This window comes from Xenopus laevis, chromosome 2S, assembly GCF_017654675.1.
Source record: "Xenopus laevis strain J_2021 chromosome 2S, Xenopus_laevis_v10.1, whole genome shotgun sequence".
Taxonomy (NCBI): domain Eukaryota; kingdom Metazoa; phylum Chordata; class Amphibia; order Anura; family Pipidae; genus Xenopus; species Xenopus laevis.
Window position 1 is genome coordinate 127361214 of NC_054374.1, and position 27785 is coordinate 127388998.

The following is a 27785-nucleotide window of genomic DNA, read 5'->3' on the forward strand; positions in this document are numbered from 1 at the left end:
CAAACCATTATGATTCTACACAACAATTTTTAGCTCAGTTATCACTGATTCATCACTGATTCATGGTTCTAGACAACTGAATTCAAAACATGTTTCTTAATTGATGACATTTAAAAAAAATCTCTAATTTGATTCAGTATTCTGCCAACTCTTTTGTGGGAAATTAAGAATTGTGACAAATCCAAACAGCATCCTTAATTCTATGCAAGTCATTAGAAATGTATTTGCAAGGTGTAGGATTTGTTATCCAGAAAGCTCTGAATTTAAAGGCCATCTACCATAGACTCAATTTTAACCAAGTAATCCCAATATTTAAAAATCCTTTTTTCTCTGTAATAATAAAACAGTACATTGTACTTGATCCAAACTAAGATAGAATTAATCCTTATTGGAAGCACAAACAGCCTATTAGGTTTATTTAATGTTTACATGGTTTTCTAATAGACAAGGTTTGAAGATCAAAATTATGGTAAAATGTGTTCCCCACATCCCAGGCATAACATTTCCCATACTTGTACCACAAATAAAGCAAAAAAAATGACAAAGGAATAATTACAGTTTTACTACTATCTGTATATTGAAATTCAAGGGCATTGGTTGAAACTGCAGGTTCCTTATTAGCACACTTGTCGCACAAAAGCAACATCAACTCAAGCGTTTGACCAGATACGAATCCTGAACTAAAGGCAACTACCACATTTAAATTTTTCATGTATAGGAAATAATGAAAACACTGTTGTCAAATGAAATGATATTAAAAGTCACCAAGGCGTTCCATGACCACATAAAGACAAGAGCCCACAGGCTTTTGCCTTTTCGGTTAATACGTCAACCATGTTTCCTAAAATTCTGGTATTTTAATTATGATACACATGGCAAAAAAGAAGAGATTACTCAAAGCTCGAGCACAAGGAAATGCTATGCACTTCATGAGTATAAACTTGTTTTTAAATGCTTAACCAACAATGTTATGACTGAACTGTAAGAGCATTCAGGCAAGCAAAAGAAAAAACGCATAATGTTCCACACAACGTAACTAATATATTTGAATAGATGTTCATCATTAAGTTGAAGCATAACAAAAAATAGTGTAAATTGCACAGTGTTCTCTTCTGATTAGTGTTCTCGTATGATCAATTTCACGTTACATGTATTTTTTTAAAATTCTTTTTGGTTTTTATGATGTAAGCAGCAGTTTTACACTGCATACAAGATGACATCACACCTTGTTGTTTTCCCTTAGGTGAATCCGATTGGTAAGCAGCTTTGGAGGAGGGGATTGCAGATTAACTCAGAAGAATGACATGTGTGGTACAGTTTAATTCTTTTAGTTTCCCTAAATCTTCCTTACGTGCACTCACAGCACCCTCCTGTAGTAAATGATTACAAGGAGTTGGCAGCCCTCTTCCTCAGGTGCATATAACTAGACCTGTTATTGAGACAAACACTAAGTTGACAGGCAATTGTCTAGCAAACAACTGAGAATATATAATTCACATGCATTAGATATATGCTTTAAGTTATGTTAAATGTGATGAAAACGTTATTTGCATAAATGTCAGCTACCCCATTAAAGAGGTTGCCACCATTTTCATTTGCTTTTTATTTTTGATTGTATTCCTAAAATTGAAGTCCAATGTTCCTTTACTGGTGTTTCAGTCTGGCAGCTCAGTAACCCAGACACAGACTCTGAACTGTTACTATTTGCTAAATTGATTGATACATTTCTCAGCAGCATTTGTGTAATATTAGCCAGTTTTGTATCAACAGACATTTAAAGGAAAACTATACCCCCCAAAACAATGTAGGTCTCTATAAAAAGATATTGCATAAAACAGCTCATGTGTAAACCACTGCTTAATGTAAATGAACCATGTCCATAATAATATACTTTTTTAATAGTAGTTAATCCTAAATAGAAAATTTGCATTTTAAAAAATAAAGGCCACCCCCTGGGATCATAGGATTCACTGTGCTCACAAACAAACCATATATGTTAGCTCACATGAGCCAATTAAAAGACAGAGATCTGTCTTTTGCTTCCACACTTCTTCCTGTTACAGTTAGAGTACCGTATATACTCGTGTATAAGCCGACCCGTGTATAAGCCGAGGTACCTAATTTACCTAAGAAAACTGGAAAAATTTATTGACTCGTGTATAAGCCTAGGGGCTGATTGAAAATCAATCTGTACCTGCACCCACTGAATAACAATGAAAGGTAGGCCTGCCCACAGTTTAAAAAAAAAAAATTGTAAGCACACCAGTCACAGTAAAATAACTTATAACTCAACCAGGGGCAGAGAGATGGAAAGATGCAGCAACTACATACGAGGCTCCTTCTGCGGCCCCAACAGTGTGCAGGACACATGTAAATGTTTACAGTCCGCAGCAAGAGCTTTGAAATTCCTCTGCTTATTTTGGTCACAAACTCTTCTAGGAGAATATGGCCTGGATGAGGGAAGGGGGTCCAATAATCCCATTATTATAAATAAGCCCCTGTTTAGCAGTTGGTGCTGCCATGCTGGTTCCTGTAGGGAGAAGATAATCCATATAGAATACAGGGCTAGCAGTGGGTGCTGGGAAATAACACAACACTTTATACAAAAGGGCCCTGGTCCCCACACCCCATTTTGTGAGCCTATGAATATCAATGAAGTGAGGAGTTACTAATGACACACCCAGGTGCTGAAAGTAGGGGTTATTTTCTTTCAAATACCGTATATACTCCGTATATACGCCAATCCCTCACCGGATCCCTCACCTCCCTCTCCCATAGCGCATCAGGACTCTGTGACTGACTGTCACGATCGCCGCCCGGAGCAGGTCCAGGAGCTCCGGGCGGCGCGTCCTTCCCTGCCGGCGTCGCTCCCAAAATGGCGGCGCCCATGGCCGCCACGCGCCGCCGAGTCCTGATGCGCTATGGGAGAGGGAGGTGAGGGATCCGGTGAGGGATTGGCGTATATACGGAGTATATATGGGAGAGGGAGGTGAGGGATCCGGTGAGGGATTGGCGTATATACGGAGTATATATGGGAGAGGGAGGTGAGGGATCCGGTGAGGGATTGGCGTATGACCCGCGTATAAGCCGAGGTCGAGTTTTTTAGCACATTTTGGGTGCTGAAAAACTCGGCTTATACGCGAGTATATACGGTAATAGTATTTCTGGTCAGGTGATCTCTGAGGCAGCACACAGACCATCACAAAATGGTGGCTCATGGCAAGAGATGTAAAAGGGCAATGTTTACTTAAATATTTATACATACCAGTTTAGTAAGATTATTTAATATGCCACTTAATATGATATAAACTATCTGTTGCTTACGTATTAAAGGGGTTGTTCACCTTCCTGAATTACTGAGCTGCTTAGTCAGAAACAGGGATGGGCTAATTTAACCCGTTTCGCTTCGCCAAAAATTTGCAGCTGGCGAAAATTTGCCAAAATGCCTTTAAGTCTATGAGCGACATATTTTCTTTGACAAGCAACAAATTTTTTTTTGAAGTGCAACATTTTTTTCTCCAATTTGCATCATTTCCACTGCAAAAGAATTCACTGGTGTACTATCTAAAAACAACTGTAATGAAGAATGTGTTTGGAAGGTGAACAACCCCTTTAATGAAACTCAGAAATATGCTCACAGGACCAAAGATAAGGAAAGTAGCAAATTAGAACAGTTTATACCGTCAATGACTCTGACCAGAGCAGCTTTAGGGAAAAGATGAAAAATGAATCTTCAATATTAGAAAAAAAAAGTCAAAAACAAACACACCAAAATTAGAAAGCAATAATTATATATAACTCTTAACACAGTTAACAATAGTCGAACAATGTCTAATGTGTAAGCTGGGAAGCCAATTATTAACAGCATACCACCAAATATCAATGGAATAAACAATACTTCTTTTGTTAGTGGCTAGCTTTGAACTTTGGGACAGTAACTTTCAATGTCACCTATTGTCAGAACTGAAACCTGCACATTTATTCTGCAACGGGCCCCTGGAATATACAGTTACTTCACATAATGTGAATTATGTTCACATAATGCCATTATGTTTCTGATAAAGATTTGTAGTGCCCTCCTACATATCAACTGAAATCAATCAGTGATCAAAGAATACTCGACTTGTACATTGCTCACAGTCAGATCCTCTCAGCCCAGTTTTCTTTAGCCCTATTTTCAGATTCTGACTGATTCATGGATGGAGATTTAGGTCATATCAATAGTGCAGCTAAACCCTTCAGGAACGAGAAGTCTAATTGACGGTACATTTGCTTTACTCCATTTATATTTTGCTGATAACACGCTGAAACCTGGAAACTCACCTGGAAGGAAAGAATGTATGGGACAGAATCACTTATAGTGGATATGCTTTCGCAGGCACTAAGGTACACACAAAATTGTACAAATTTGTACACAAACTGCTGCTTTCTTTTACGCCAAGGATACTGCATTAAGCCATTTACAGAAACAAACATCAAGGATTATTATTATTGTTCTCCAAAATCCATTTCTCACCACAACCACAAAACATGGTTTCAGAGGTTCATTTCATTTGCAACCACACACTGGACAAGCATTTAGACAGTTTGATTGAGATTTATATACACACTGCAACTATTTATCAATGACACTGTAATTTAAGTTGCTGAATCCCTCCAGCTGTTTTTGACCTACAACTCCCAGCATTCCCTGGCAGCCTAAGTTAAACTGCAGGAGGGATGCCGGTTAGATGATGCTTATATACTAAAGTTCTGTTGGGAGAGGGGAAACTAACAAAGAAGGTGATAAGTTTAAGTCAAGGGTCATATCGTATATATCAAATAAGTGGAATCCAGGGCTTATTGGGAAGTGGATAGATTTAGGGCAATTCTGTGTGTGAGTTTGGGAGGTATATGTTTGCATCCGTCAACAATATGAATCTGAATCACATGATGCAGCTCCAACTAAATATAGCAGTGCAATCAATGGTTAAATCAAATAGAGAAATGGCTGATAAAAATGTATGCATCCTGTACACGAGGGACTGGCTGCTTGATATAAAGTAATTTGCTTCAAAGCTGTGGAAAGCAATATTTAACACATTATACACATACACATACATACCTGGTGCCTCAAAATGAAATGTAAACATGAAAGTCTACCTTGGGGACCAATCTCCCCACCCATTTTTCTAACTGTGTAATACTCACCTTGTTCCATTGTGAAAAGGTTGATTCTGGAATTTGAAGTCCCTCTACTTTCCTTAGGGGGTGTTAAACAGATTCTCTGGAAAGCAGAGGGATTTAAAGACCCAGAAACACCCACTTCACAATGAAATAAGGGAAGGCCGGAGTTTCATTATACTGTGAGCCTAAGAGGGTGGGGAACTGGTCCCTTTGGGGCACAGACTGTCATGGCTTCCTTTCAATCTGTAAAACTAATGCCAGAATAAAAAACTTTGTGTATTAGGGATACACTGAATCTGTAATATTGTAATTCAGCTGAATGCTGAATTCTCTACAACAGTTTAGTCCCTGGGCCAGGGCTTATTTTTACTGAAGACTGCACTAGCCTAGTATTCTATATTAGTGAGCACCACACTGCCCTTTTGCCTCATTTTCATCTGCTCTGGGCAGTGAACATATACTAAATAGTAAAAGTTTGTCCATTAACTTTTTAAAATTTAAATTTTACTGTATTGCACATGCACGCTGCCCAGGACAGCTGCAATGGGTTGCTGGAACAGGAAGCCCACTAATATAGTACCCTGGGCCTATGCATTTTGCATACTGGCCTGGGGTTTGACATAAGGGATTACAATCACTGAGGGGTGCTCAACAAATTTGCACCCCAGCCCCAGTAGGAGGCTGGGGTGCAAACTGCATACCTACTAAAATATTCCTGATTCCAAGTACACAGGAATGAAAGAGGTTTGGCTGCAGAAACATTTACTTGTACCTGGAAGCAAGTACAGAATTTGTAAAAATGTACCTTCTACAGACAGGGAATTTCGTGCCACACTTTAACTGATGTATCATTGTTAACGGATTTGATAATCAGCACAAGGCTTACTGAGGTGCTACTGAGGAACGTGAACAGGGGGAAAAAACTGCATTCTGCATGGTAGATTTCAATGGCAAAACCCTCGACGTGTGCCCGCACCCAAACCGACGAAGAGGTTCCAGGTACAGGCAAGTAAGGGGCTGAGTTTATCAGCAGCCTGAGAATCGACCACGTCTGGCATTAGCCCAAGAATATGATTTGATATTTCCATCAACATATCTTAGGCACACTTATCTCCTTTGCACCTCTCTACTGCTCATATTAGAAAGATGGTAGACTAGTACTAGGTGGGCAGGAGACAGCTGTGTGACTCTCAATATGTCTTCCATAAATTATATTCACATTAGAGGCCACATTGTGCCCCAAAAAACGTGTTTCCCTAGGCCGCCCAGGCCTTCCCACAAATCCAGGCCTGCCAACTTTTCCATTGTACACATTCAGAAAAAGCATTCTGTGACAACTCTCTGTGATATTTTGCTAGGACAACACATGCCCAAAAACTCCTCTTGTGCCATTGCCTTTAATGTACCAATCTCACTCCTTTAATACTGACCATACACATTGTCTCTATGCTGAACAGTGAATAAACAGATCATTTTGATGAATTCTGCATGGCTACATAAAAACAATACAGTCTACAAAGTTAAATATATGCATTATTATTTGTCTATTCTTTAAAGATGTGAGTTTTAAGATTATAACTGCAACAAATGCCCTTTATTTCCAAACGGTTATAAGAATGAACTGGACAGCTTAATGGGGTGCTATAATTTTTGAACAGAGTGTTTAGGTATATGCTTTATTTTTTCTATATCATTATAACATAAATTATTCAGCACATCTAGCCTTTATTTGGTTACTTTTGTTTACTGTTGGGTGTGAGCACCCATAGCGATTGCTTTGAAAATCCTCCAGTGGAACATTGACCTCTAGTGGCCAAAGTATCATTAAAATGGTAGAATGCTATGTTGGCATTGCTAAATAAATATACGTATCCCCTTGTTTCACATAGTGTAAAAATCTATACAAAGCATTTCCTTAAATGATTGGTATATCTCTTAGTCTGGCGGGCAATACCTATGTGCAGTCGGGTACCTTTCACAATAAACGAAATAGTCTCCGTTGTTTTAGATTGTAATCTCTATTGGACAGGATGTCTTGTATTGGTTATTTGCTGCTTTGTATAAAAATCTGTATATTCTGTATACACACATTGTACAGCACTAGAGAACATTTTTGCTCTTTATAAATATATGATGATGAGGATAATAATAATCAAACCCTATATAAAACAAATTGAAAAATCTGTCACCACAGTAACAAGGCACTTCAAAGGTACTGTATAGCCTATTAGCATGCAATGATATCAAACATCATTACAGACAGAAAGTTATATAATTGTTACATGCAACATACATATGTCCTTACATCTAATTTAAAGCATAGCAAATATTGAAGTAACTCAGCAACTATTCTATGGGTTATATTTACCAAAAAGTGAAGTTAGAGATCAACACAGTTCGCTAGAGTGAAATACCACCGCTCTCCATTTATTTCTATGAGAATTTTAAAGGCGTATTTATCAAAGGGTGAACTTTCACTTTCACCCTTTGATGCATACAACTGTAAAAATCCCGTATAAATGAATGGAGAGAGTCAGTATTTCACTATAGTGGACTATGGTTATCTCTAACTCCACTCTTTGATAAATATACCCCTATGATTATCCTTTATTTCCAAGAGCCCCAACATGTTGTTCATGTGCAGCAGCACTATAATGATCCAGATGAAAGTATCACAGAAGAGGAGTGCCCTGCTTACAATATACCAGTCATGCATCTTACTCACACATAATTTGCTTTAAGGCCATATAATGCGCTTCAGAAAATCACTGTAAAATCACGGATACTGTAAAGTCACTTCTCAGACACAAAGCAAGGCTTATTGCAAAAATCTATAAGTATAAACAATTATATAATAATAGGTCTCTTAGGAGATTCAGCATAAGCAATACAGAAAAAATACACACAGACAGACATACATATGCCTATATAAAGGGGATATCAGAGATGTTGGCCTGACATAATATCTCCTGGATAAGAATCAGGGGCTCTTTTAGTATTAATTTTAAGGCCTCTGATGATAGGGTCAGTACAGCAATGAATAAATTAATATTTAACCCCCCCCCCCAAACAGACTGATCTCCCCTTTCAAGGTTACCCCTCAGTTTTCAGGACATACTGACGGCCACATAAAAACAGGTCCTGCTTCTACTGACAGTTTAGTGTGTAAGCAGGAATGCCCACCAGAGTAGATCTACTGAAAGATCATAGGTTAATTATCAGCACAAGCAGAAGGAAGCACCTAAGTGAATTGCAATCACAGTTGGATACACACGGGGCACTAGGCAGTGTCAGTGCAAGATCACAGCCAGCAATATCCACACTAGGCCTGTGTCATGACTGCTCTGTATATAGACACGGGCCCAGCAGATAAAGGTCCTTGTATGTATACACACAGGATGCCTCATCATGTTAAGACCCATTGCACCATCGCTGCCCAGTAAACTATACACGGCATTTTGCTATCTATACGTTTAATAGTAAACCCACAGAAATGCCCATTGCTTCCATTATAACTCAACTCAACATAGGTACACACAAACACACACACACACACACACACACACACACACACACACACACACACACACACACACACACACACACACACACTGGTGTCAGTCAGTATAGGGCTGATGCATCACTGTGTATAGAGGACTAATAGGAAGTACTATGGTCTGTGCTCAGTGCAGGAAAAGACAATCACTAGACATCTGTTAGAGCACATTACAGACACAGGAGTATATTATGTCAGTTTTCCCTTAGGGGGGATAGTCAGGGTCAGAAAGTCAGGCCTCCCTGTGGACAGGCAGCTCTATTATTACCGGTAGATATCCAATCGTTTGCCTCCAGCACATTCCCGCACAGCTTGGCCCTTCTGCATTGCTGAATTTACAACCAACCCAGCACTCCCTGCTTCCTCCCTAGGAAAAAACTATGCAATCCCTCTCCCCAAGACCTACCTCACACCCCTGCAATCCGCCCCCACCATCCCAGGGAGCCAGGCAGCAGATAGTAGCCCCCCCTCATCCCTCTGTCCCAGAGGAAGGTCCGCACAGCCTGCTACAGACACAGGGCGAGAGAAACACAGGGAGGGAGGGGTGAGACACTCTGACAGGGAGAGGAGAGAGAGAAGGAAGGACTGAGAGGGGAGGAGAGACAGGGGGAGATAGAAACTGGGAGAGGAGTGTGTGGGGAATACAGTGGGGGAACAGGGTATTACACCTATAAGTAATAGGAGGATGTCCAACCTGTAGCCCTTCTGTAGATCTACAGCACCGAGCATATGTTGTGGGATGCTGCTGGCTATTGGAGCTGCCGCAGCTGGAGGAGCACCGGTTGGCTTTTCCTCACAAAAGTGTGATTGAAGTAAAATGAACAAGTAGCAGAGAGAGAGGGAAGGGCAAAGTGTAGGAGAAGTGAATGACATGATGTAAAGTAAGGACTGGCATTAACCAGGCTGAATGGGAAGTAAAGCAAAAGAGTATAATCTATAGAAATTATTATATATTAAGGGCAAAAAACACAATATGTGTAAAAGTGACACACTGATTGCAGGAGAATTGTGGGGTGGTTAGTTAGCATGGAGGATAGCTGTCATGTATGTGACAAGTATGTGATAGCTTGGGAAAGGCAACTAGGAAAGCAGAATGAAAGCAAATGGAGGCAGGCATTTAGAGGATTCACACCCATAATGCAGTGGATACTACTGTCCCCATGCACCTGAAGTACTGCACACACTAACCTGGGGGTTCCTTCTGATTGCTGAATGGTGCTGGTTGGGTGACAGCTGATCTCCTGTAAGGATGAGACCTTTCCCAGCCTGTGTGAGCATGATCTCCCCAGCCCAGGCTGCTTGCTATATCCCTCCTCTCTGCTTCTAAGCTCTAGGGCTGGTCTTTCTCCCACTCTCATTTATTCATTAATATTTCTCCTTCTCCCACAGCCTTCACATATAGCCTTCAGTTCTTTTTTTCCCTGTTGTCCAGGGAAAACGCCCTCTACCCCGGATCCAGAAAATAACTAGTAATTCACACACAAGTCTTAAAGGCACAGTTTCTTGTTTGACTGCCTCCTGCTGTGAAACACAGAGACCTTTGCATCCAAACACTGACTCACTCATCAGAGCTATTCAAAAGTACACACACTGCAGGCAGTTCAAATAAACTTTTTCCATGTTCACAAGATAAATAAAGCAACCCAATGCAAATTGAAATTAGGAGCTCTGGGAGATAAAAATAGTTGGTGGGATTTTCCTTTGTTCCATCAAACTTTTCTTCTATGTGGTAGTGGAGTTAATATATTTTTGAGTGCAACTACACAGAGGTTCTGGTAACACATGAAACACTGTAAACATCGCAATAGATTATTGGGCGGCCAGTAGGGAGGGGGGTAGGTGGTCTAGATGGCCAGTATGGGTCTTTTCACGGGTTCTGTTGGCACATAGAATCCTTTTGGGCTCTGCCTCAGGCCATGGATTTGGTGCCCTGGGGGAAGCTGAATCTGGGGTAAAGGGACTCTCCAAAACCATGAGGCAAAGGAGAGTCTGAAGACCCTTACCTCCTGCCTGTGCCTTTTGTGCCGGGGGGTGGGTCAGGGATGGTGGGACTCACCCAAGCTTCGGCAAAGGTGAGCCCAAAGACTTAGGACTCTGTCAGTGCCTGTGCCTGAGGCTCTTAGATCTTTTGGAGCACATGCCCTTGTGGTAGGACTCACTGGGGACAACCGCACTTGCATTTTTGCACTGTTCACTTTGGGTGTAACAAAAGTACGATCCTAGGCTTTCAATAAAAACAATATGTGAATTAATTCCAGCAGGAGTAGGGTGTACGCTTACTACCAAAGAGATGGGTCCAGGTGCACATGCCCCAGACCTTCAGCAAAGGGGAGAGAACGATCACAGCAGCGATTTCAGGCTGGCACTTATCCAGCTTCCAACAGATGTAGAAAGACCAATAGCAGTTCTTACAGTATAAAATACATCTAGTTTATTATTTCAGGTCTCAAACAATCATATTTTAATAGCCTTAAGCACTTTGTGCCAAAGACAGCACTTAATCATAGGCCAAAATTATAACTTATGATTAAGTGCCCATTTTTCTTCTTAATCTTATTGATATTTTGAGCTGTGATCTTAATAGGCGGACATGTGGGGGAGGGTGACATTAGGTGTCTGCTCATAATTTTGCTAGCTTTGGGTTTGGCAATCTCAAGTCTTTTTGGTTTTCTTAAACAACAACTCCCAGCACCCATTAGTAGCCTTTGGCCTGTAGGACTGCCAATATGCCAGTGATGCTGCAAACAACCACACCACCCATTCATTCCTTATGAAATGAACATGTTGGCTTGGCACTGTGATTAAAACATGAATTCATTTAGACAATTGGACTCCAGAAAAATGCAGAACACCAGCTTTGGGCATCAAAACAAATGTACGCAGGTTTTACATCAGGTTTGCAATGGAATACTCATAGGTGGTTATCTATTGCATTTTTCCCCCTCTAATTACAGAAAAAAAAATCACGACAACAGAATGTCTTGTGCTGTAGCATTAGGGCTCTTACACACTGGCCATTTATATGCACTTACAAGCGCATGCTGAGTGTGTTTATATGTGTTTTTTTAAACACAGCTATGTGTGTTTAAAAAAAACAAAAACACAACCCTTTATTCTATTGATCTGAATGTGAATAAGTGCAAGAAAATGAGCATGTTGCATAAAAAAACCACAATGAAATGCAAGTGGATTAAAACGCAATTCATGAAATCAGTTAGCGAATGCATTTAGGTACGCTTAAACCTACCATTTTAAAAACACCCACTGTCCCCCTCAGGCATTTTAAATTATGTTTGCTGTACGGCATATTTTTAAATGTTCCACCACTTGGCAATGCAACTAGTAATTGTTCTCAGTCTGCTGTGTTGGCCTGTATCCATACTGATGTTAAATGCATTGAAAATGCCTCCCTTCATTGTATCTGGAATAATTTTTAATGTGAACCACGGGTACAGGCTAATAAGGCAAACTGGCAGCAGTGAGAAGAAAAAAAATGAAAAAGTGTTTTGTCCCTTTAAAAAGCCTTTCTATCTATGAAGGACTAAATGAACTGCAACATATTAAGTCCTGCTGGGCTGTTTATCATTAAACAGTGGTCAACACACAGCTCTTAAAATGACTGCTCTTATTGGTTACTGCTCTAACTGAAAAGGTTGTATTTAAATGTTCCCTATATTCATAAGTTCAGACAGGTAAAGCTCAAATTACATTTTAATTTAAGACATAAGGTTTTTGTCTTACTGGTTAGACAGGTTTTCTGTTCAGACAGTGTTCATAATAAATTATTAGGTCAGAAGAAATACCTTTATGCAAAGGGTTGTCACATCAGGATGTTATAATAATTATAGTTCGCAGAAATTTAAAATGGGGTGCTTTCCTAAAGTTTTAATTAATTTAGGTTGCTTTTTTTTAGGGGGAGTAAAACATATTTTCCATGTTTGATTTGTTTTTTAGTTTTCTCATCTTGTCATAAAAGCCCATTAAAGATTACACTTTTGATTCATTGTGCTATATAATCGTAAGCTTCCAGTTTAATCCTGGTTACCTAAATCTATATTCTTTATATGGTATGAGAGCTTGAAGGCTTAGTTTTATAGTTATTATCTGGGACAGATTTATCTACCTTTGTTCATAGTATAACACTAATTTGGTTACTGTCTCTTTAAATAGCAATTTACCCTTCGCAATCCAGGGGCCCTGAGTCCCTTTTGCGTATGAAAAGTACTGGGAACTGGGAATTACAGCGCAGTGCCTCCACCTAGTGAACACTGAGGAACACACCTCAGGGGGTTACACTAGGAATAATAAAACACACAGTTTGCAATTGAACAAATATAAACTTTATATAAACAGTTTAACACTGGGGCAACTAATACCCACTTACCCACTCCTACACTGGGGACATGTGGGACTCTACCTAAGCCACTATTAGGTGCTTAACTGTTGTTTTACACAGTCCTTGGTAAATATGTCCCCTACATTAGTCACAGCAATATCTCAATAAAGGTTATTAACACACTATATGGGGGGCACAGGCTTCATAAGCAATAGAATGGCACCCTACAACAACTATAGCAGAGGTGTTGAGTGTGAATACATTTTGCTTTGAAAGATGGCATAGCTTTTAGTCACTGCCAGTAGCACGGTCCTGGTAAGCACAAATACTAGTATTTTCCTGAAGAGAAAAATTCCTGCAATGGGAAGGGGAATGCACAATCAGACCTTTATTGGCATTTAATATATGGACAGAGTTTGTGCCCAGAGCCCACCAGTGCTCATCCTGCAGAATCCTGCACTGAAATACTGAAAAGAGCAAAGAGATTTTTTTATATCTAATTTTGAAGTTTGACATGGGGCTAGACATGTTAATTTCCCAGGAGCCGTCAGCCATGTTTCTGAATTCAGAAAGACTGAAAGAAGCAAGGTTTGACTAATCTGTTTAGTGCAAGTAATGTTAGTTTTACTCAGTTAACTCAGAATTTTGAGCTATTTCATAGGGAAGAGTTGTTTGGTTAAAGGCCAATAGAGTTGGAGGATGCGAGTTTCAGATAACATTCTAGTTATCGTATTAGGGTAAGGGCACACTGGGCGATTCGCCTCGTCTGTGCGGCGATCAATCCCCCCGAACGAATCCCACTGTCTTGCGCCGGCTATAATGAAAAGTGGCACATGGGGCGCTTCGAGTTTCCTCGTGAGGAAACTTCGGAATATGAAGCGCTGCGTGTGCCATGCCGGAGACGACTTTTCATTATAGCCGGCACAAGACAGAGGGAAGGCGTTCGGGGAGATTGATCGCCGCACAGACTAGTCGATTAGTTGCCAGGCGACTAAATCTCCCCAAATCGCCCAGTGTGCCCCTACCCTTATATTATATAAAGATACAATTGCTACCAGTTACAGAGGGTAAATGGAAAAGGTCTTCTCAGTCATCTGCATCTAGCTGCGGTATGTCTCCAGCCTATTTTGTATGGCAGTTTGCAAAATGATTGCCTCTTTATTTATTGAGTTTGGAATAGAGAAGAGACACATATCCTTTTGTTTTTTGGTGCCCTTAAAGCACATTCAAGTTCTGAAAGGAAGACCTTGGCAGGGCTCAGAACCTGGCTATGAGCAGGATCTCTAAGTTGAAAATATCTATATCACATATGGGGAGATTATATTTTGCTGCCAGAACAGCAAAGAATTTAAATCCTTAGCTATTATATAGCTGGCGAATTTTGATTTTGGGTCTAGTAGGCGAGATAACTGGATCAGGCATTATTAGGAAATTTTGAGTTGCACCAAAGAGAGGTTTTCAGGTAGACTATATTTTGTAGTGGTCTATCTATCATCTATCATATCTAAGGGCCTTTAGTTATACCAACCCTAGCATTTTAGCAACCTTTTGAGTGATTCCACAAAGGGGAAAATGTGTGAGTGTTTCAACAGGCCCAGCTGATCCACAAATAGGGTGAAGGAGGCATTTTCAGCCAAGGGATAAAACCATCAGACAACATAGACTTGCTATGCAGCTAGAAATTATAGAAAGAGGTGTGGGAGCACCAGCCTTTCTCTTGGAGACAAAAATTCCAAAAATGCCTTTCTCTTTACTTGCATTTGGATCACCAGAAATGAATTAAATTTTATTGTTTAAAAATGTATTTTTCTTTTAGCAATAATGCCAGATCACCACATGTGAAGTATTCTACATTCAGTGATGCAAATGTAAGTAGTGATGGGTGAATTTCCCGTGAAATCTGCAAAATGGCGAAAAATTTGCAAATTTTCGGGGCGAATTTGCAGCAAATTCACGCCTGGAAAATAAATTCGCCCATCACTAACTGTAAGTAATTAAAAAGGCTTTTTTGTCACCTATGGTAGTGTAGATTTACCATGGGCAACAAATCTCTTCTGTCAGGATCCTTAAGACCACATTGTTTTTGGAGATATGTAATATCTACGCTGTCTTGGCCTTGGAACCAGGAATACAAAAATGAGCACCTGCTTTGAGATCACTGGGAGCAACTTCCACGTTTTTGAGCAACTTGTTGCTCATGAGCCACTGGTTTGGAATCACTGGCCTAGGACAAAAAGAAGCTTAAAACAGTTCTGAATCCAACATGCATGAGTTTATGGATATGGGTGGATAGCTGTGTGAGAGTAAAAAACTGGCAGCATGGGTGTGAACAGCAGGTCTGTTTGCTGACAGATCTCATTACCTATTGTCTTTGAATGTCTTCTTGTCAAAAAACCTATGATTCATCTAAATCTGAATCATACTAGGTACTACTTACTAGATACAAAGTACTAGGTTTCTACCCAGTCCTAGATTCAGTGCATCCCTATATAATAAATACTTAAAGAGTTAAACCCAACCAGGATGTATCATCGTTACAAGGGGATGTCAGGCTGGGAAACTAGGCGACTAAGCAAACATAAGATTCATTGTTGGTTGAATGTAAGGTTATGCACCTTAATACAATCCACTGCAGCTTTATGCACAACTTGTGGCCAAACACCCACCACCTCCTGCTCATGTTACCATGCAGTCTGGACCCCCCTGAAATACTGCATGTTTTTAGTCCACAAAAAACAATATTAAATACCAAGAAGTGGCACACCTGAAGATTCAGGTGAGATTAGACACCTGAAGAAGCAGAGATTTGTCTTTGGGCAAATAATCTCCCCCGAATCTTCAGGTGTGCCGCCACCCTAAAGTCTATCACCCATCAAATGCATTTTAAACAAATAATTGTGAATTTAAATTATCACAGTAACTTTATAGTACCTTGATCTTAACAATAGTAGTATAAATCTACACTGGTGGCAGAAAAATCCCATTTGGTTTAGTTATTGTTAGCTGTTTTAGTAGACTTGAGCTATGGTGATCCAAATTATAGAAAAACACATCTGGAAAACCTCAGATCCCAAGTTTTCTGGATAATTAACCCCATACATGTAGTACAAATGTTAAGCAACTGTAAAGTTGTAGTTGGATGGTGCAGGCCAACCATAACCCCCTACCCTTACTTTCTCTCTGCCAACTTAACCCAACCCAGCTTGGGAAGCTTTCATTATTTTTGTATACCTGGTCCAACTGACATCAACAGAAGGGAGTTTTCTGGAGTCGCTCGAAGTTGGGAAACTCCGGTCAACTTCGGAAAACGAATTGATCCGAGTGCCAACGAATTGATGCGAGTGCAATTTAGATTCTAACCAGCAGAATGGCTTTTCGGGGAGAAAAGAGGCGATTTGTAGCCGGGCAACTAAATCTCCCTGAATTTTCTCGTGTGCCCTTACCCTTAGTGTCTCTATCACATATTTACACACTATATGGTAAGTTTTATCAGGAACCAGTTAACCTACCTATTTGTTTTTGTGGTGTTGGATGCGGGAACTACAGCTCCTAAGGAAAACCACATAGTCAGATGTACCATGGATAAGTGTTGTTTCGCAATCCATGAGCATAGCCAAATCTCAGGGGAGAGTGAGTATAAATACCAAAGAAAGATTCATGTGTACAGATAAAAAATGAAAAGAAACATTGTGTTTTTAATTTCCTTTAGCATGCAGGGTTGGCAGCACAAAGGGAGTCTGCACTGCCAACCCTGCTGTCAAAAGAGGCTTCTCTGGTTGGATGTCTCCCTTCATAAACTGCAATTGTTCTGAAGCAATAGCTAACTGTTGGTTTGTGAAGGGAAAAAACACTTCCCCAGAGCCAAACATGAATCCTTGGATTATAGCAACCAAGTAGTGGTTTGAATGAGACACTGGAATATAATTAGGAAAGGGCCTGAATTGAAACCTAAATATTAAAATGTCAAAATAACAGCATTGTAGCCTTACAGAGCAATAGTTTTGGCTGTCGAGGAGAAAGATGCCCATTTAAAAGCTGGAGTGAGGCAGAAGAAGAAGGCAAATCATTTTACAAAGCTGTAAAAAATCAAAAAGTGAACCTAAAGGTGAACTACCTCTTTAAGGTTGATGGGCTAGGCATTTTGCATGAAATTCAAATTTCGAAATTTATCATGTACTGTCCCTTTAAGAATTCGAATTAGACTATTTGTCATCTAAAACCAATTGGTGTTTTAGCCTATGGGGGGCCTCCTACAATCAATTTGGAGTCATTTGGTGGAGTTTTGAAAGAAAAAAACTTTTTTTTATAAGTTTTTATAAACTCCCATAAACTCTAAATTAGACCCTTGATAAATATGCCCCTTATTGTAGGCGACTAATCTCCTTTTGTGCCATTACCCCAAGAGTTTCATCTAACTATACAAGACGGATCTATTCTATGTAAACTTTTGAAGGGGGAGTCTCCGAAGCTGTATCCTATCATGGCATCATTATACATCCTGCATTTTTAGCTTGATGTATAGACTCTGCACCAACTTTTTAAGGCTCCTAGCTTTCTAAGGCTGATTTCAGTGCGAACAGGGTCAAAGTGTGGTTGCCCCAAAATTCAATGGGAACAGCTGGAGGAGGAAGTGGGGGCCACCAGTAGAAGTGACATGAGCCTTAGCTTAGCAATTATTTGGCAGTCTTATTTTTATATGGCAGTTAATCATGCTATTGGCACAACATGCATAGTTGCTTGTGCAATAAATTTTGTTTAACTCCTTTATGACTACAGGGCTGCCTCTTGCGCTTAGGGTTACCACCTTTTCTGAAAAAAAATACCATCCTTCCTATATATTTATCTATTTCTCTATTAATAACATTGGGAATCAACACAAAGTGGCAACCCTACTTGCGCTCAGAGAAAAAGTTTGGGGAAGGGAGAGGAAAACCCCACCAGCTATTTTTAACTCCCAGAGCTCCTGATTTCAATTTGCATTGGGTTGCTTTATTTATCTTGTGAACATGGAAAAAGTCTATTTGAACTGCCTGCAGTGTGTGTACTTTTGAATAGCTGTGATGAGTGAGTCAGTGTTTGGATGCAAAGGTCTCTGTGTTTCAGAGCAGAAGCCAGTCAACAGGAGCCTGCACCTTTAAGACAAGTCTGGCAATTGCTAGTTATTTTTTGGATCTGGGGTAGAGGATGTTTTCCCTTGAGAAGAGGAAAAAAATAACTGAAGGCTAGACACGGTTGTAAAATTACAAACCCTTCAATTTCATGAAATTTTGGTGGTGCGGCTGTACTTACCATCCAATCGCTTGTGTATCATGCCTTAGAGAAGGCACAACAGGCAAAGGCTGCAGGATTTTAGTGGGCAGCATGCTGCCCAGACACACCCACATTGGCCTGAGTGAGTACAGCCCCATTTCAAATAATGACTTGCGTCTATTCCTGCGCTCCCCTGCGGCTGAACGCCAAAAAACGGAACGCAGGGGAGCGCAGGTCGGAACGCTCATGTGTAAGAGCCCTTACAAAGGAGACTCAATATTCAGATGTGAAAACACTACACGGATAACACAGGTATTGGTTTATATACTAAAATGTATGTTCCCACATAATTAATACTGTTTTATTTAAAGCGGTGTCCAGTTTATTATAATTATTTTACACTTATTTTATTTCTTCTAGTTCTTGTGTTATAATAATCTATTGGTGTGCTTCCTCAACCAACCATTTTTCCCCACAGCAAAGAACGCAACCATGCTGTGTTTCAATAGCTCATCAGCCAGTTAGCGCAGGGTTAAGTCAGTCAGTGACCCCTAGCATGAGGGTATTGTTTGCAGCAGGAGAAATGGTTAGGTTAAGAACTCAAAATCAGTGAATTTACATTAAGGCTTCAAAATACATGTACACCAAAAACTAAAACCAATAGAACTGTTTGGATTTAAAGGGTGGTTCACCTTTACGTTAACTTTATGTAAGTTTTTTTAAATTATTTTAATAATTATTATTATTATTATTTTTCTTCTGACACTTTTCAGCTTTTAATTGGGGGTCACTTACCCCATCTAAAAAACAAATGCTCTATAATGTTACAGATGCATACAGTGTTGGACTGGGACACCAGGGGCCCACCCAAAAATCTTTGACTAGGGGCCCACCAATTAATCTTAGACCAGGGGCCCACTCTCAGTACTATTATTCTTCCTCTCCTCACTCAACCTCTGTTCTCCTAGTCTCTTTTCTTTACATACTATAATACTATAATCTGTTATTCCATCTATTTAGCCACTTTGTCATAAAAATAGGGAATGGGCATGAAATAGGCCAAATGTCTAGCAGCATGAGGGCCCACTGACACCTGGGCCCACCGGTACTTGGTATCCCGGTGGGCCAGTCCGACACTGGATGCATATTGCTACTTTTTATTACCCATCTTTCTTTTTATATTCCAGTCTCTTATTTAAATGAATGCATGGTCGCATGGGTCATTTGGACACTAGCAACCAGGTTGCAGAATTTGCAAACCAGAGAACGGCTGATTTAACGATGATTAAAGCTAAATAACTCAAAAACCACAAATAATAGAAAATGAAAAACTATTTAAAATTTCCCCAGAATATTACTTTTTACATCATACTAAACAAAGTAAGAACAAAGTACATCTTATAAGAAAAAATAGAAAAACTGTTTGTTTAAATAAGACACTGTGGGAATGCATTGCTGGATTCCAGTGGTTTTTGCTCAGTGGGTTTCTGTAAAACAGATCCTTTACCTGTCCAGGTGAAGTTGCAGTTCATTGAGTATAAGATGAAAATGACTGCAGACAGCAGAAAGCCCTAGGTCAAGCTGTCCAGAATCCAAAGTCATCTGATTAGGACTCAGTGGTGTGTGTAATTGTATAATCCCATGCACAGAAGGCCATTCTTTCAGCAGCACCAAACCAAACATAATACATTATATTGGAAATCATTGTAACTTTTCTATTACTTCACTGTGGAAATATACGTTGCCATGCTGAACAACATCTAACACTGCATCGTCCCTGTAGCCCTGAGCAAATAATAACCTTTTTGTGCAAACGAAAACACATATATCACAGGCATTTAAAATATGCAACATGGAGAGATTCAGGACTTCTCAAGAGAGTTCCCTGCATTACACCGAAATCACATATTCATAGCATAGATTCTATTGCAGGGATATCAATGTGTTGGTCTTATGGGGACTCACAAATAGGGTTGCCACCTTTTCTGGAAAAAAATACCAGCCTTCCTATATATTTATCTTTTTTCCCTATTAATAACATTGGGCTCAACCATAATTTTTACCGGCCAGGCCGGTAAAATACCGGCCAGATGGCAACCCTACTCACAAAGCACAGGATTTAGTAGCCATTGCCTTGACAGCTGCCTTGCAGGAAGAGTGCTTTGTAGATCAGGATCAGCCTGAAACCCTCTGGTAATATATCATAACTGTAAAACTAGGCCCTGCATCAGCAACTTGTAATTGGTACTGCTCTACACTACAGATATTGTATGGATTGTAAAGTGATTTGTTTAGTAGAGTAACAGCTTTATTAAACACTTAATTACCTCATTCAAACAGTGACCTAGCTGAGAAGACATTATTTCGTTTTTGTTTTGAATGAAAGTCATACTGAGGTCTATAGTTTTTCTTATTTGGATATTAGCCTAAATTATTTTACTTTTAAGGAGGCAGTTCACTTAAAATTAACTTTTGGTTTGACAATTTCCAGTCAGTCTTCCTTTTTTTGTATTGTTTTGTTTTTGAGCAATTTAACTTTAATTGATATCTGTTGGCTAGGGTTCCATGTATCCAACTAATAGACAGTGGTTTGAGTGACAGACTTGCAAGAGCATTCAAGATTTGTTGTCAACTCGAAATATAACAAAAGAAAAGAAAAGTTTACTTCTAATCTAGATGAACTAAATAAAACTCATTCTTACTCCTTTATTTATTCTGCCCTGTCCCATGACATGCAGGTATTAATGCTTATAGGGGGCAGCCGAAGGTTTCCTTCCTCAATTAGTTTGTTGTTAATTGACTGTTGGATGCTGATTTGTTAACTGGGAAATTGGAAGTGTTATGTGATTGAAGTAGTGATGTTTAAATAATTTGTTTTTAATTGTGTACAGTAAGCCTATGACTAAGTGTTGGTAACACAAAGCACATAAGGCTTTATATGTGACATAATAAATAATTTTTACTCATCTACTGCCTGGTAGAAGAGCTTTTGTTCGAGTGCCTGCTTTACAAATCTCTCGTTTTGCCCAAGACAAACTGCACTAAAATCTCTTTGGCAAATTATTCGCACTCACTACATCTAACATGCTTTTATTGAACGCTCTGTTATTGTCTGAATTCTAAAAGTAAGCTTTTTTTTAGCTTAAACCCCAAATACCCTAATTGATTAACTAGGTGCAGTGTTGGACTGGGGGTACAAGCCCCAGGGCCCCCTACCCCAGTCACAACCCCCACCTGCTTCATGCCCCTGGCCCATCCTCAACTCCCCTCTCCTCCTGGGCCCCTCACCCCAGCCACAACTCCCCCAAGCATACCTTAGTTTATCTTGTTGTGGCCACAATCGGTATTTAGGGGAAGATAAGGGTGCAGCACCCATGGTGGAAGCAGTTCTTGGTCCACAGCCACCAATGGGATTTTTCATGGTGTCCCACCTGCTTAGTCCAAACCTGAACAGGTGAGTCAGGTGCTAGAAGCCACGGAAAAGATTGTCCAGCCTTCCAAATTAATATCTTTCAATAAGAGACACACCTCCAGAAAACCTGCGTAGATATTAAAAATCACATTTAATTGGAGTGCTGATTATCTAAGGAATTTTTAAAAAAATATATCTAGGCTACAGTCAGACTAAGCTGTAGTACTGTTTCTCCTCAGCCCAGTGTGTCCGCAGCCTAAGAATATTGGATATAAATTCTTATGCAGTATTCTGACCTATAGTTTCTATACATCTGGACAAATTAGCAGCTAATATTTTTAGCAATAATAAGTTACTACACACAGACACATACCACACACATACATAAATATCATATTTTTGTAACTAATTCAATCCAAATTAACATCACATTGATAACATTTCTCAATACAATTCAGTGTTTCCCATTTTTACACTTGACTTTCACAGGTTAAATGAGATTTTGTATAAAAAAAGTATAAAAACAAGTATCCAAAGTTCAGAGTGAGAAAGTTAAGCTGCGGTTAATTACAGAAAGCCTTTCACTTGAAAGAGTTTGCTCACTGCTCACACAACTGTGTCACTGTAAAATTTCAAATGCTTTTAAATGACCTTGCCATGTGATATTTCAGATAGAGTGAGTCCCAGATACAGTCTAGAGTTATATTACTGAGAATACTTAATATAGATTGCAGACTCCACAGGCAAATATATATATATATATATATATATATATATATATATATATATATATATATATATATATATATATATATATATATATATATGTACACACACTGGACACTTAATTAAGACAGGTCACCTATCCCTTGGGGAAGGGCTTGTCTTAGCCCTAAGCTCTGTTGAGCGAAGTGATTACATCTAGTCCTAGTTGGGTATCCTGGATTTCTCTTCTAGTTTAGAGATGCAACTGGTTTCATACCTATTTTATAAGATTCTCTTAAAGGTCCAGTGTCACTGAAAAGTGAAAATACTTTCTCTTATATTTAGGTTGTATCTATTTGTTCAGTGTCTGTATTTTGTATAATCTGAACCTTTAGGCAACATTTATAGTCACAGTCATTTTTGGAGTTTAGTTCTCCTTTAAGAAAGTTGCATCTTATTTTTTTTCTTTTTAAAATGTTTTTATTGGTTTCAACTTAAACAAGCACAACTAAACTAATGCTGACAATTAAAAGTATAATTTTGATGAATATACAAAGCAAATTAAATTAGAAGAATAGAAATTTATGCAAATGACAAAGTCGCAAGTGTATGCAATAGTGAATAAACATATGTAGATATCTTTCTGCTCCATAAAGTAATAAGTGCAATATCAAATAAAGTGGCCTGACATGAAATGTGAATAAAGGTATAATCCTTACAGAAAGTGCAAACATTTATTTTCTTGACTTCTACAGAATTTAAATAAAAGGTCCAATTTTTCATGAAATTATTTCTAATCTTTTGGGTCCCAGATATATCTGAACTGTTATTGTAGACATAGATTGTGCAAATCAATAAAATATTGTGGAACCTTATCCCCAATCCAATGTTGGAAAGGTGATTTATGAGTTGAGGCAACAACCATAAAAAGGTAATCCTCTTGTTCCTTGGACAAATTAGGAGCGCTCTTGCTTTCTTTAGAAAAAATAATAGTTTCTTAAATCTAAAATTGCAAATTATGGAGATAGATTGATATTAGTTTTGGCTGAGACAGATAAGAAATTTTCAAGATTTGACCACATTAAGGGAACCATTGGGTACTACCACAAATAATGAAAGACACCAATATTCTGTTGTTTACATTTTTTTCAAATAAATTTTATTAATTTTCAAGCCCTTTAAATACACTTAATTATGCTGTATGTTAAAAAATAACAGAATGCTTAATATATCGTAAATAATATTACATACAATGCTATTCCGTAACAGATAATAATACTAAGCATATTCACGGTTTAGCCATCTTAACAAGATTACATAATTATAATTTAACTTAAAAAAAACCCAAAAAAAACAAAACAAAAACAAAATCCCCTAATTGGCCGCTGGGCACAGTTCAACAGTGAACCTCTCCATTTATCCATTCTTTCTTAGCTCATCATTTTTAAACATGTAGCTCTGAGAACAATAGGCATCTTTTTCATGGGCCAACCAAGGCATCCAGATTTTACCATATGCCTCCATATCATTCTGTAACATATGGCTAAGCTTCTCATTCGTAGCTATATAGATTATCTTAGCTTTCAATAACATCAAAGGTAAGTTTCTTTTTTTCCAATTACTGGCAATAATCAGTCTAGCCGCCATGAGAATATATTGGCTATGTTTATATGCTGCGTGGAGAAGTGTTTTGATTTATTTCCTAGCAACATAACCATAGGATCCTTCACAAAGTTAATATGCAGTATTCTAGAGAAAAGGTTATTTACAGAATCCCAATATCATGATACAATTCTACATTTCCCCCATATATGGCCATCGTCCCCCTTTCTTTACAGCCCCTATAACAAAGCGGATCACAGACAGGATATATATTATGTAATCTGGTCGGGACCAAATATGGTCTATGTAATATTTTAATCAAGGTTTCCTTCACAGCTACACAGGTGTTACACTGGTTCACCATTAAGCTACAGCAAGACCATTGTTGAGTTGTAAGTGTTAAAACTCAACAAATTTTTTTCCCATTTCAACATATATGGATGTTTTTTCTTATTTAATGGTGCCTGATTAAGCATTCTATAAGTCAAACTAAGAGACCCTGGGGCAAGTGGAGCTTTACTACATATTGACTCAAAACCTGAAACAGTGAAAATTCCATGTTCACACAGTGCTGCTTGTCTATTAACATAGTGTAACAATTGCATAGTTCTAAACCAGGGATCCCCAACCTTTAGAACCCGTGAGCAACATTCAGAAGTAAAAGGAGTTGGGGAGCAACACTAGCATGAAAAATGTTCCTGGGGTGCCAAATAGGGGCGGTGATTGGCCATTTGGTAGCCCCTATGTGGATTGTCAACCCACATTGAGACTCTGTTTGGCAGTACAGCTGGTTTTATACAACCAAAACTTGCCTCCAAGCCTGAAATTCAAAAATAATCACCTGCTTTGAGGCCACTGGGAGCAACATCCAAGGGGTTGGAGAGCAACATGTTGCTCGCGAGCTACTGGTTGGGGATCACTGTTCTAAACAATTCTTGTGGGGGAGGTTGATAAATATCCTTCAATTGTGCTAATGTAAGCCGTCTCCCTTTCCGAGTTAAAATCTCAAGAGTAGTGATTCCCTTATCTATCCACCAACTAAAATGTTTCCTAGACAATCCTGGAGGAAAATTATAATTATTCATTAAAAGTGAAGGAAAATAAATAAAATAAAATTTTTGCAAGTGTTTGCCAAAACGTTAACATATCTATCGTTAAAGGTGACGGTTCTATAAAGTGTCTGAGAGGTATCTTAGACATCCATAATACTTGATGAATTAAATACGGATAAAGTAAATAGTTTTCGAGGGGGCCAAAGGACCAGGATGTGCAGGAACCCATTGGGCTATCCTAGCTGCCTGATAGTACTTTATAACATTTGGAACTGAAAGACCACCATTTTTTGTTGTGCAAATATAAAATTTGTCTTGATTAATGTGGACATTTATTCTGCCATATAAAGTTGTTTATATACGCTTGAAAGTTCTGTAGGTCCTTTAAGGGGACTCTTATTGGCAGAGTTCGAAACAAATATAACACTTTTGGCATCGATGCCATCTTAATATAGTGGATCACTTGGCAATGATATCAAGGGATTAGTTGAATGTTCTAATAAATCGTCTACAAACAATGACAATTTATACTCTTTCCCTCTGCAACATCTACATTATCCTTAATGGCCTTTGCCAACGGTTCCATTGCCAGAGCAAACAACGCAGGAGATAACGGGCATCCCTGACTAGTCCCACGCTGTACCCGAATAGTTTCCAAATGGGTAGTAACAGGGAGATTAAGTTTTGCATTTGGAGATTTATAATATATTTTAAGGGGCCGATTCATCAATAGTCGAATATCGAGGGTTAATTAACCCTCGTTATTCGACTGGGAACTAAAATCGTTCGACTTCGAATATCGAAGTCGAACGATTTTGCGCAAATCCTGCGATCGATCGATCAAAGGATTTTTCGTTCGATCGAACGATTAAATCCTTCGAATCGAACGATTCGAAGGATTTGAATCCAACGATCGAAGGAAAATCCTTCGAACAAAAAATCACAGGCAAGCCTATGGGGACCTTCCCCATAGGCTAACATTGACTTCGGTAGGTTTTATCTACCGAAGTAGGTGGTCGAAGTATTTTTTAAAGAGACAGTACTTCGATTATCGAATGGTCGAATAGTCGAACGATTTTTACTTCGAATCGTTCGAATCGTTCGAATTCGAACGAATTTAACCAATTCGATGGTCGAAGTACCCAAAAAATACTTCGAAATTCGAAGTTTTTTACATTCGAATTCTTCACTCGAATTTTGTAAATCTGCCCCAAAGTGTATTAATAAGAGTGGGCCCAACATTCAGTATTTCCAAAGTTCTAAATAAATATTGCCAACTCAGTGTATCAAATGCCTTTTTGATGTCTTTTTCAATGCCAACAGACACAAAGGTGTTTTGATCTATTTGCATAAGTTACCAAATTAATGATTTTCCGAATATTATCCGGCGCTTGTCTACCCGGAATAAAACCAATTTGGTCCTTATGGATAATATTGGTCAAGACTTTATTTAGTCTGGAAGCTAATATTGAGGCCAACATTTTAATATCTACATTAAGCAATGATATCGGTCTAAACTTTTTTGGGGCCAATATATCCTTGTTTGCTTTTGGTATGACTGATATCTTTGCTTCATTCATCTCTGGTGGAACACAATTCCCCTTCACAATATGCTGATACAGGTTACATAAGTGTGAGCTTACTTGTTCTTGAAATTTCTTATAATATAATGACGATTATATATAATGACCCATTTCTTTTATTTTTGAATAAGTAATATCCAAATCCATTATATTCTTCATTTCCTGTAAGAATGGGTTTGGGGCATACTTTCTTAAGAAGGCATCAATTACTTACGGTTTCCTTTTCTCCCCTAATGAGTATAACTGCTTATAATACATTGCAAACATCCTGGCTATTTTATCTGGAGTGGATGAAATTCGACCAACAGCGAGTCTGAACTTTACTGATTGCAGATCTATGATGACCTGCTTTCAGCAAGTTGGCTAACATTTTTTCCGGGTTTATTGGCAAATTTATAAAATGTAAACATTTTTTCCTGATAGCTTTCTCTGCTCCTACTATTTGACATGCCCTTAATTTCTGCCTTGCTTTCTCAATTAACTTCCTATTACCTATTGTAGGATGATGTCTGTTCTAGCCTTGCAAGCTCTGCTTCCAACTTTTGTTGTTCTTGTATCCTTTCTTTTTCTCTCTTAGAGGCATATTTAATTAAGGATCCCCTAATAAAAGCTTTATATGCAACCCATATCCAAGCCGGTGACATTTCTGATTTAGAGTTTTCACTAAAAAATATTTCAGATTCTTGTGTTATAAATGCAATACACTCTGAGGCCCATTTACTAACGGTCGAATATCGAGGGTTAATTAACCTGGAATATCGGTGACGTGCGTGACTGCTGGTTCTTTTTTGTTGACAGGGGCCCCATTTTCGTGATCTCACAGATATCTCCACTCAGGTACCTCACATCCAACAGCTTTTAGGGCAACTAGTTCTGCTTATTATAGCTTAACAGTGCAGTGTGGGTGCGGAGCTCTCACGGACACATCTTGCCTGTTCAATCACGTGCATGCACCCCCATTTTGTTGTTTACATTTAGGACAAATAGAGATTGGTTTTGCATATGCTTTTTTAATAAAGTTTCTTATAATCAAGATGTAGGAGTACTGATTTAGGAGAAATCCTTGATCGCTCCAATTTCATCTTGCATCCATTGAGTATCATACTGCAATTGCTAATTGGTA

At 38.8% G+C, this 27785-nt stretch overlaps 1 protein-coding gene across 3 annotated transcripts in view; it reads right to left on the reverse strand.

Moving 5' to 3' along the window:
* adcy6.S (adenylate cyclase 6 S homeolog) overlaps window positions 1-10175 on the reverse strand; it is a 111570-nt gene extending 101395 nt beyond the window's left edge. Inside the window, exon 1 of one of the 3 annotated variants that reach the window (XM_018249986.2) lies at window positions 9911-10175. In XM_018249986.2, the coding sequence (XP_018105475.1) occupies window positions 9911-10080 (170 nt within the window). In that variant the 5' untranslated portion in view covers window positions 10081-10175. Of the gene's footprint in view, window positions 1-8990; window positions 9109-9128; window positions 9357-9910 lie in introns of those variants that run through there. The other 2 variants (XM_018249985.2, XM_018249987.2) reach the window with 2 other exon arrangements.
* Between the last annotated feature and the right edge of the window lie 17610 nt (window positions 10176-27785).